At 43.2% G+C, this 12,141-nt stretch overlaps 1 protein-coding gene across 1 annotated transcript in view; it reads right to left on the bottom strand.

The window, feature by feature from the left end:
- LOC126249495 (uncharacterized) overlaps positions 1 to 11,488 on the bottom strand; it is a 346,047-nt gene extending 334,559 nt beyond the window's left edge. Inside the window, exon 1 of the mRNA XM_049951147.1 lies at positions 11,420 to 11,488. Coding sequence (XP_049807104.1) covers positions 11,420 to 11,488 — 69 coding nt within the window. The remainder of the gene's footprint in view (positions 1 to 11,419) is intronic.
- Between the last annotated feature and the right edge of the window lie 653 nt (positions 11,489 to 12,141).

Genomic DNA, 12,141 nt, shown 5'->3' with positions numbered 1-12,141 from the left:
CTTTTTGTCAATGGCTACAAACTGTGACCTTTCTGATAGGAAATCACGAATCCATTCGCCCAACTGAGACGGTACTTTGATAATCTACATGTTTAAAGTCGGTAGTAAGCATGAAACATCGTCAGAAATCCTCCGAAAATGTTTATGAACAAGTAGTTCTCGAGCCTGCTCTAAGTGTATATGATATGATTAGAAGCTGCTTGTGAGGAACAGTATCAAAAGTCTTTTGCAAATCTAGAAATATGTAACAGTGTGAGATCCCCAGTCGACAGCACTCATTACTTAGTGAAAAATGAAGAGCTAGTTCTGTTTCACGAGAACGATACTTCCTGAATTCGTGCTGACTATATGTCAGTAGGCCGTTTACTTCAAGGTAATTCATAATATTAGAACATAACATATGATCCTAAATTCTATTGCAAATCTAGGTCAGTGATATAGATCTGTAATTCAGCGGATTACTTCTGTTCCCTTTCTTGAGTATTTGTGTGACCTGTGCAAATTTCCAGTCTTTACGTACGGATCTTTCGTCGAGCCAGCGGTTGTATATGTCTACTAAATATGGAGCTACTTTGTCAGCATGCTCCGAAAGGAACCTAATTGATACACAATGTGAAACGGAAGATTTTCGTTTATTAAGTAACTAACTGAACATACAGCGTTGCCTGGGTATGTATTTATTCCAATTTTCTGTAAGTCCATCTCCTCCTTCGTCCCCCTCTCCTTCCATTTGCTCCTCCCTGCCCCCTCTTTCCACCTCTTCCACTCCCTCTCACTGTCCAGCTCGTCCATCTCCACTCTCTCTCCATCTCCTCCTCCTCCTCCTCTTTGTTCATTTCCTCCTCCACCATCTCTCTGGACATGTCTTCCTCCCTTTCACTCTCTCTATCTCCTCCTCTCCCCCTATCTGTGTCCAACTTCCCCTTCTCTGTCTGTGCATTTCCTTCTCTGCTCTTCACTCTCCGTATGGTCACCCCCACCCGAATAGGAAGCTGATGATTCTTAGCACCACAGTATTTCTTTTCGGATCGTAACTACTATGTGTATCAGATTCGACTGAAATCGTTCCAGGGGTTTAGGTTGTGCTTTTTACCTGTGGCTTTGCCAGTGTACGCATTTGTCAGTTGTATGTCACACAGATTTAACGCACTTCACACTTATTTCGCCCCACAGTTTCACTTAAACGCATCTCAACGTTTATGTCGTTCAATTTCTGAACTATTTGTCGTACAGTGATATAATTTTTCAGGTACGTCCAGTGGTACATATGTCATCGTCTGCGAAATGCGTCGTGAACAGAGTTGGCAGTAAAAAGCAATAAATTAAAGCGACATGCTTAAAGTGACAGGTTTTCACGCGTCTCAGTATTTATGACGTCATCTCTCCTTACCTTGGTGGTGTACAGTGATATAATTTTGCTGGTGCATTCAGTGGTACGTATATGTAAATACTGTTTGCAAAATGTGTCGCGAATACAGTTAGTAATAAAGAAACAATAAATTAAAACTTCATGCTGCGACAGCCTTTTTTGCACCAACACCGAAAGTGTAGTAAGCGATAAGCTCTTTTCCTTTCATCATTTTATGGGGATTTTCAGAGAGAAAAAGTTTTTTAAAGGTTTTAAATTATGTTTAAAGTTTGTTGCAAGTCACTAAGTGCTCTCATTTTCAGATACTGTGTGAATAAAATATAAGTATTCGCTCACCACGGGCCACATTGGTTTTTCACCCCAACTCCTATGATAGGTAGGTGTTTCTTATGACCACGACGATTTTTTCCAGACAGTAAGTGGAATGTGCACTACGTTTGGTTGAAATCGGTCCAGTGGTTTACCAGATGTGGAACATACGTACAGTCGTGGACAAAACGAGCGAGACCCCTCGCCTTTTCGTTATGCTGATCCGCACAGCTTTAAAGTCTGCTACACAGCATAACAGGCAAGGCGACGAAGTGCTACCAACATACTACGAACAGGCGTGAAATTTAAAAACCATCCGAACTATGTCAGACTGTTTTCAATCATGTCCAAGACTATTAATGCTGATTAGTGTGTTAAACACAACACGTAAATATAAGATATAAATGAAAGAAGAAACGCTAATTTGTATGAAGTGTACTAATAAAAGTGAATTTCAACTTATCGAGATAACATAACTGTTTTAGTAAGACAAAGAACCCATATCGTTACGAATTAGCAAAATATTATGCGCATTCGGTCGCGAAACGGTCTGTGTCAACGTTCAGACCAGTCATACTGCATTACCGTTGCGTAAATTTTCTTTACATAGACAGCCGTATCTTTAGATTGCATTCACATAGAAGCTCACTTTCTTACACCACCAAGGGACCGTATACCGCAGGAAGTGCGATACATTTCCGCTTATTATGTCTACCCGAACTCGAGGTAAACGGGTTTTAAGGGTTGGGTAGACAGATAGACGGTCAAGAAAGTGAGACTAGTAGGGTTCCATTTTTATCGATTTAGGTGACTAAATCATAACAACGAAAATAGCTACGACAGTTACTGAAGATCAGGGCCGCATAAATAATTCCCCCTACTCTTTATTCGAAATGTTCTAGTTGCAGTCGATACATCAGTATATTAATCGTAGCTACGCTTTCGATCCAAATCGCGTTTACAGGAAAGCAAATACAGTCCATTTTCCTATACACGTGCTAATTCAGATCCTAGTATTAATGCTACCGAGTTTTAGAAGTGCAAGCATTCCCATAGCTTAAGAAACTCTTCGGCTAATGAACGTTTCCTGGCTGTGGCGAGTCTAATGGAGAAATCGAAACATTATAGAATACGTTTGGCAGCTATGTCGCCGTTTATTTCCTGGGGTGGTGCAGAATTATCCCACTAAATTTACTCGTTAATAACAGTATTTGATATTTCGATAAACATCCCGAATGATAGTCACATAAGGGCTGACACAAAAGTAGAAAATTCAAGCTTTTGAGTCCAGAAAGCTCTATGCAACAGAAACTACAGATAATTTTGCCATTTTCATTGCGAAATTGCCGGCTTATTAATGTCTTGGATGTCTACTAGCGTAGTGAAAGGTGTTTGCTACTGCAAGGGAGGTCTGGTTTGTTTTCGGTTCTAATCTCGATGGAGGAAGATAGACTACCAATAAGGCAATTTTAAGAATTTCTCGCGCCTCCAATACGTTTTTTTGCTATCTTTATTCTGTACTGGCGCCCTGTGGATGTCAATATGAAACTCTTGTAGAATTTCATACTTGTTACTGCCTACTTTTCCGCTTCTGTCAATAATTGAATTGACTTAAGTGTGGCACTGAATGATTTTTAACTGAATTTCGTTATGAATCTTCACGCATTACTAAATTTGCACGCTTTCATGGTAGGTCAGCAACGGTAATCCAGTATGACTGGTTTGAACGTTGACACAGACCGTTTCGCAACCGAATGCGCATAATATTTTTCTAATTCGTAACGATCTTAGCTACTTTGTCTTACTAAAACAGTTATGTTATCTCGATAAGTTGAAATTCATTTTTATTAGTACATTTCAGACTAATTAGCGTTTCTCTTTTCATTTACATCTTATAATTACGTGTTGTGTTTAACACTAATCAGCAATAAAATAGTCTTAGACATGATTGTAAACAGTCTGACAAAGTTCGGATAGTTTTTCAATTTCACGCCTGTGCATAGTATGTTGGTAGCACTTCGTCGCCTTGCCTGTTACGCTGTGTGGCAGACTTTAAAGCTGTGCGAATCAGCATAACGAAAAGGCGAGGGGTCTCGCTCGTTTTGTCCACGACTGTTCATGAATATAGCTTTATAATATATATTGATTTAAGCTGCTTTGCTGTATCAAGAATATCTACTTCTGAGCTATTTATGTTGGCAGGAGTTCTTAATTCGCGCTGTGCATTATTTGCTACATCTTCTTTGGTTCTTTGCTGAAGGAATTTCGGGAAACAGTGTTTATTAGCTGCACTTTAGTGCTACTGTCATCAGTAATATTACCACTGGCATCTCAAATTGTGTCTTGCCGCTGGTGTACTCCTTCAGTTTTCTGCCAGATTTTGAGAAAGAGTTTCGTTATGGATGCTATTAAAAACATCTCGCATGTAAGTCCGTGCCAAGTTTCGATCTCCAGTAAAACATCGCCAATCTTGGAGATTTTGCATTCAGATTTTTCGTTGCAATCAAACAGTCGAACGTATTATGCGCAAGAGCTGAGAAGCATTCGTACGGTGATGTGTAACAGACGGCGAAGATTTTCCCTGAGCGTTCACCAGTCTTCACTGCTCTTACTCGAAAATACCAGCACACGGTTGCCGCTCTAGGAAGCGGCGACCAGACGTGCTGAATAGTGCATTGCATCGATGTCGTTCGCTATTATTGAGTAATTTTCACTACGATTTGTGTGTCGAGCAATTGGTTGTGACGACAGTGCGCGCCATCTGTGAGAAGTATCGAGTTTTGTATTATGCGTGGCGGAACGCGGGGCCGATGAAAGGGAATATCGCGTGCGGCCGCGTCGACGAGACGCCAGCACAGAAGTATGGCGCCACCTGCTCTTCACAGCGACACTGGCTCACTTTCCCGCACCGTAGCCCGTTATTTAAATTTTCTAACACTTCTGCGAATAATTGAAGGTGAGAGTCAAAGGCAAACAGCTCAACGCGAATTCCATCCAGCCGAAGAAGACGGAAGATTTCTTTAAACCTCTAGCCGGCGTACTGAGAATCGAATTTGGAAACGCAGTAGCGAGCTCTCTTTCGGCTACCTCTACTGCGCGTGTAAAATTTACCAGTGGTTCCCAGAGCGCCTGAGGACGCCTATCGCCAACGAACCGACGCCCGCAGCCCTAGAAGAAAGCTTCGTCTGTATCCAACAGTTCGACATATTCGTCTCTAGCCCGCAATCCACCGTCCGAAGTGTGACAAAAAGTACCTGCGTGAGCATTTTTACTGTCTCCTATCCTGTTCCATTTGCGAAAGCTTCAGGGCAAAATTCTCAGTTGTTATTGTGCGGTTCTAGGCGCTTCAGTCTGGAACCGCGTGACCGCTACAGTCGCAGGTTCGAATCCTGCCTCGGGCATGGATGTGTGTGATGTCTTTAGGTTAGTTAGGTTTAAGTAGTTCTAAGTTCTAGGAGACTGATGACCACAGATGTTAAGTCCCATAGTGCTTAGAGCCATTTATTTTGTTATTGTGCTTTCGAGCACGAAATCTGGTTCGTTGCAGCTCTCAACACTACACACTAGTCTATCCCGTGAAGGGCTTTCTTCTCTGCACAATTACTGCAACCTACACCCATCTGGAGAAATAAAACTGGCGTTCTACGGATCGGAGCGTGGAATGTCAGATCCCTTAATCGGGCAGGTAGGTTAGAAAATTTAAAAAGGGAAATGGATAGGTTAAAGTTGGATATAGTGGGAATTAGTGAAGTTCGGTGGCAGGAGGAACAAGACTTTTGGTCAGGTGAATATAGGGTTATAAATACAAAATCAAATAGGGGTAATGCAGGAGTAGGTTTAATAATGAATAAAACAATAGGAATGCGGGTAAGCTACTACAAACAGCACAGCGAACGCATTGTTCTGGCCAAGATAGACACGAAGCCCACGCCTACGACAGTAGTACAAGTCTATATGCCAACTAGCTCTGCAGATGACGAAGAAACTGAAGAAATGTATGATGAAATAAAAGAAATTATTCAGATAGTGAAGGGAGACGAAAATTTAATAGTCATGGGTGACTGGAATTCGGTAGTAGGAAAAGAGAGAGAAGGAAACGTAGTAGGTGAATATGGATTGGGGGTAAGAAATGAAAGAGGAAGCCGCCTGGTAGAATTCTGCGCAGAGCATAACGTAATCATAGCTAACACTTGGTTCAAGAATCATCAAAGAGGTTGTATACATGGAAGAACCCTGGAGATACTAAAAGGTATAAGATAGAATATATAATGGTAAGACAGAGATATAGGAACCAGGTTTTAAATTGTAAGACATTTCCAGGGACAGATGTGGACTCTGACCACAATCTATTGGTTATGAACTGTAGATTAAAACTGAAGAAACTGCAAAAAGGTGGGAATTTAAGGAGATGGGACCTGGATAAACTAACTAAACCAGAGGTTGTACAGAGTTTCAGGGAGAACATAAGGGAACAGTTGACAAGAATGGGGGAAAGAAATACAGTAGAAGAAGAATGGGTAGCTTTGAGGGATGAAATAGTGAAGGCAGCAGAGGATCAAGTAGGTAAAAAGATGAGGGCTAATAGAAATCCTTGGGTGACAGAAGAAATATTGAATTTAATTGACGAAAGGAGAAAATATAAAAATGCAGTAAATGAAGCAGGCAAAAAGGAATACAAACGTCTCAAAAATGAGATCGACAGGAACTGCAAAATGGTTAAGCAGGCATGGCTAGAGGAAAAATGTAAGGATATGGAGGCTTATCTCACTAGAGGTAAGATAGATACTGCCTACAGGAAAATTAAAGAGACCTTTGGAGAAAAGAGAACGACTTATATGAATATCAAGAGCTCAGATGGAAACCCTGACAGAGCACTGAAAGACCTGAGTCGAAACAAGGCCCCGGGAGTAGACAACATTCCATTAGAACTACTGACGGCCTTGGGAGAGCCAGTCCTGACAAAACTCTACCATCTGTATGAGACAGGCGAAATACCCTCAGACTTCCATAAGAATATAATAATTCCAATCCCAAAGAAAGCAGGTGTTGACAGATGTGAAAATTACCGAACTATCAGTTTAATAAGTCACAGCTGCAAAATACTAACACGAATTCATTACAGACGAATGGAAAAAATAGTAGAAACCGACCTTGGGGAAGATCAATTTGGATTCCGTAGAAATGTGGGGACACGTGAGGCAATACTGACCCTACGACATATTTTAGAAGCTAGATTAAGAAAAGGCAAACCTACTTTTCTAGCATTTGTAGACTTAGAGAAAGCTTTTGACAATGTTGACTGGAATACTCTCTTTCAAATTCTGAAGGTGGCAGGACTAAAATACAGGGAGCGAAAGGCTATTTACAATTTGTACAGAAACCAGATGGCAGTTATAAGAGTCGAGGGCCATGAAAGGGAAGCAGGGGCTGGGAAGGGAGTGAGACAGGGTTGTAGCCTGTCCCCGATTTTATTCAATCTGTATATTGAGCAAGCAGTAAAGGAAACAAAAGAAAAATTCGGAGTAGGTATTAAAATCCATGGGGAAGAAATTAAAACTTTGAAGTTCGCCGATGACATTGTAATTCTGTCAGAGACAGCAAAGGACTTGGAAGAGCAGTTGAACGGAATGGACAGTGTCTTGAAAGGAGGATATAAGATGAACATCAACAAAAGCAAAACGAGAGTAATGGAATGTAGTCTAATTAAGTCGGGTGGTGCTGAGGGTATTAGATTAGGAAATGAGACACTTAAAGTAGTAAAGGAGTTTTGCTATTTGGGGAGCAAAATAACTGATGATGGTCGAAGTAGAGAGGATATAAAATGTAGACTGGCAATGGCAAGGAAAACGTTTCTGAAGAAGAGAAATTTGTTAACTTCGAGTATAGATTTAAGTGTCAGGAAGTCGTTTCTGAAACTATATGTATGGAGTGTAGCCATGTATGGAAGTGAAACATGGATGATAAATAGTTTGGACAAGAAGAGACTAGAAGCTTTCGAAATGTAGTGCTACAGAAGAATGCTGAAGATTAGATGGGTAGATCACATAACGAATAAGGAGGTACTGAATAGGATTGGGGAGAAGAGGAGTTTGTGGCACAACTTGACTAGAAGAAGGGATCGGTTGGTAGGACATGTTCTGAGGCATCAAGGGATCACCAATTTAGTATTGGAGGGAAGCGTGGAGGGTAAAAATCGTAGAGGTAGACCAAGAGATGAATACACTAAGCAGATTCAGAAGGATGTAGGTTGCAGTAGGTACTGGGAGATGAAGAAGCTTGCACAGGATAGAGTAGCATGGAGAGCTGCATCAAACCAGTCTCAGGACTGAAGACCACAACAACAACAACACCCATCTGCACTGTAGTCATGCCTTCGCCAACCATTACCATCCCCTCTCCCTCCCTCCCCCTCCCCTTTCTCCAAACACACACGTACTCCACAACATTACCAAATTGACAATACCTAGATGCCTCTATATAGTAACTCTTCATTAGTTATGTGATCTACCATTCTAAACTTCGCCGCGCGGGATTAGCCGAGCGGTTCAGTCCGCCTTCGGCAGTGACACAGTGCGGACCGTGTTGCCTGCCGGCCGCGCTGTGGTGCGCGCGCCTGTCGGCTAGGCGCAAATTGAGACGCGTATAGCGCGTGTGGCGCGACGCAGCGCAGCGCGCGTTTTTGTAACATCATAGGTTCAAATGTGACCGCGCAAATTGCGACGCGACGCGACGCGACTGGGACGCGACACGCGCCTGTGCCAGGTCGCGCGGCGTTGTGGTTGAGGCACAGTTTCTCGCGCCGCGCTTCGCGCGTACCTCGCTAGCACCGTGGGAAATTTGAGGCGGTGAGCGGAAAAGTAGCACGGCCGTATGCTCACATCGGCACGGTGCATATGAGCAGAGGTAGTATTGCCCATACGATAAATATTGCCTTACTATATACTAGATTTTATTGCCGTTGGGTAATGTTTCGTTTTTCACCACTCCGTCTTTCTTTGTTAGTACATTATACTTTTCTGTTATTTATATCTGTATAGTTTTGTTTTTCTTCTGTCAAGAAAAATGCATACTTCAGTAACTGATGAGCCATTGGCCGCTGGAATTGTATCGTATGCCTCCGCGATGTTTTCAGATCACAAGAAGGGACAGCGGGTAGTGAATAACGAAGCAAGGAATACTATAAAATCTTGTGATAAAAATCAAGGCAGGAAAGTAAAACAAGATTATATTCTCGCTGCCTAGTATGCTGGCGTGTGTGTACGATCTGTTACAACAATTTAGATAGGGATAATCTCCATAGGTGTGATCCCTTCGTGCTCCTGGTAAAAAGCGTCCAAGATCTGAAGTATAGAAGTTTCACTGTGATTACTCTGATATGGATGTAATACGACACACTGTACTACATGCATGTGAACATCACATTTCCACTGCAAGCTAGAAACAGTCGAAAAGCAGTCACAAATAACAATGTTTTAATTGGTTCGCCGTGATGAGAAAAAGCATTTCCATTGTTGCATGCACATTATCAGCATTAGTAAACTAATTATACAACAGGCTACACAAATGAAGAAAATGGTCGGTATTATTACGAAAGTAGGAATATCCTAAAAGAGTGTTATGATTAGTTATATTTAATTTGTTGAAATGTATTGCTGACAAAGGCAGATCTACTTTCATGACAATGTTTTTCGAACTCCAACTCACAAGGCACACATGGCTAGCTTGTGCATTCCTGTCGCGCGCATTATCCTCCGCTGCTGACAATACACTGACCATTGTGTTGTGCGAAAGATCAATTGCTTATTTTTCTCAATAACAACAATTTTATTCGCGATCACACATTGTCAGTTTGGCAAGCCGTAGGTGAGTAATCAGTATCTGGCATGTGCCTATCATTTCGCCCGAAGGATCGCTCGTCATTATTTTAATACTGCTCAGATCAAGAGAAGGAATAAAATCCTTTGGTAAGTTTCCATTCCAGTCGCTCAGTGTTAAAAATACGATGGGTTGCGGGGATTCCACCAAAATTCCAACAGAATTGGCAATCTTTTCTCATTCGAAGAAGCATCACCATTTGTGAGTAACGGCCACGTTTCTCTTGGTGACTGGTTTAATAGTGCTTCCTTTGTCACAGTCTAATTTGCCAAACTCATCTCACAGCAGCTATCGAGACAGAATTCCGAAAAGGAGTGCGTCATTAAACAAGTAATTGGCAATCACAGAGCTCAATAGCTTACGAAAAATCTCACAGTGTCGGTTTGCAGTAACATAAAATAGGAATTTCATGGTTTTTTTCCATACTAGGAAGCTCTTCATTCGCTAGCTGTCGATAACTCTTAAAAACTTACAGTCACTGGAGTGCAAAAAATAAAATATAAAGCACAATTTATGATATATCGCCATAAATAAGTAATTTCAGTGTGTTTACGAACTGGCATAATACTCTCCTCCTTGTGTGCCATCATTCAAACTTTCGTTTCGATGTCTCGAGCGGTTTAGGTCATATAAGAGATGTTGCGAGTATTTCAATATCGCGGGAAAGATCGGAAGTGAGCGCGCTACATAGGATCCATTTTCTCGAGATCGGAGGCAGATAGAGACCTCATCCCAAGTCTAAAAAAAAAAATTCAGCATGTTAGCTAAATTTCATACGCAGCAATATATGGTGTAATATGCACCAAACGCAAAATCATAGCGACCCCTAATTTTCGTTGCAAGCTTTTTGAGTTTTGCGTCGTGTCTTACTAAAATGTGTACATCACAATAAGAATGGTCATTAGCGAGGTGATGGGCACTTCGCCACGAAGCTGACATATAACGCTACAAGTACGACAAAAATAAAATATTTTCAGTGAATAGTTCCTGCAAAATCGTTTGAGAAAGATAACAGGTTGCGCGCACTTTGGTTCTTTTAGCGCAGGGCGTCGCGAGTCGCCGCGTCGAAGTACGGTGCACTCGTCGCAATATGAGCTGCACCCGCGCGACTCGTGCGGCACGTGCGTGTCGCGCTGTAGTGTCGTGTCACGTCACACGTGCTATACGCGTCTCAATTTGCGCCTAGCCGACGCCGGAGCAGCTTCGCGTGTGCGGTGTTGTGAGTCTAGAACGAGATGGCACACTCGTACAGAAAAACGACTTTGAAGTTCAGTTTAGCGAACGACTATACACGACCAAAGGCACACGAGAATGAACGTTTTTTAAGAGAAGAGGTCAAAATCGATCCACAGGAACTCGTGGGAATCCATTTATCGATCGTTTCAAGCGTCGTCTATGTCAAGCTTGTTGACGAGGCTGCTTGCGAAAGACTTCTACAACGATCACCGAACGGGTGTCGTTTCTGTCATGCCGACGGGAATGTTGGTGCGGTTACGGTCGATCACGCGGGAATGGGGATCCGCGCCATACGAGTCTTCGAACTTCCATTTGAGGTCCCGTCTGAGCTTGTTATCGACGCCTTTCGACCATACGGTACAGTTCTATCCCATGTGGCCGAAAAATGGACGAGTTTTACCACGTACCCCGTCCTAAATGGGGTGAAACAAATATGGATAGAACTGCGAAAACACGTCCCCCCTTATTTGTACATGGTAGGTTGTCGAGCGATTATAATCTATGAGGGACAACCTCGCACTTGCTCGGGGTGCGGGAAGGAAGGTCACGTCCGCTAGGAAAGTCTCCAGCGACGTTTAGTGCAAACCCCACGGGATGACGTTCAGGTGCCACAACAGATGACTGTATTACCGTTGACCTTTGTGGAAGCCCTGAGGAGACGTGAGGGAGATTTCCGATGGGCACCAGCAGCTGCCGCATATAGAGAACATGGACACCAACGGACTGGAACTCCGACCACCGGTTCCACCACAGCAGACACAGGGCACCACACACGAGATGCAGCTGACGGCCGCTCCAGGCTCATCCGTGGTGGCTGCCTGTGCTTCCAACGAGAGCGTGATAGGCCAGGCCCAAGACGGAGAATACGCAACCCAAACAGTCGATGCGGAAGCAAGGCAACGGAAACAGCGTCCGCCGAAGAGAAGAAAGAAGCGTCGACTGACTTCTGCTGACGACAGCCATAGTCCCGAGGGGACAGTGGACGACAACGACGGTATCGACCTGAGACCAGCGGATTCAACAGATACCGAGATGACGGTGCAGGAATTGCACAGCGACGATAACTTGAACTCTCCTTCTGGTGACCGGAAGGCAGAAGTGGAGATGACAACTGTCCAACATCAGAGCGGTGACGACGTTGCCTACCGTCCTTCGGCCAGTTCCGGAACTATGCTGGAGGACTGGGCGCAAGAAATGGACCAACAGGAACAGAATGGAAACACGAACGCGATGATTGAGGATAATCCTGGCCAGCCGCCGGGAGGGGCCGGGGAATGTCGAACAACTTAGTGTGGTGAGGAGCGCCGGTGCCGCAGATAGACGACAGCAGTCTGGTTCCCAACACCATCGCT

Source organism: Schistocerca nitens, chromosome 3, assembly GCF_023898315.1.
Source record: "Schistocerca nitens isolate TAMUIC-IGC-003100 chromosome 3, iqSchNite1.1, whole genome shotgun sequence".
Lineage (NCBI taxonomy): Eukaryota > Metazoa > Arthropoda > Insecta > Orthoptera > Acrididae > Schistocerca > Schistocerca nitens.
The sequence above is the reverse complement of the archived record's forward strand: the minus strand, read 5'-3'. Positions and strand labels throughout refer to the sequence as shown.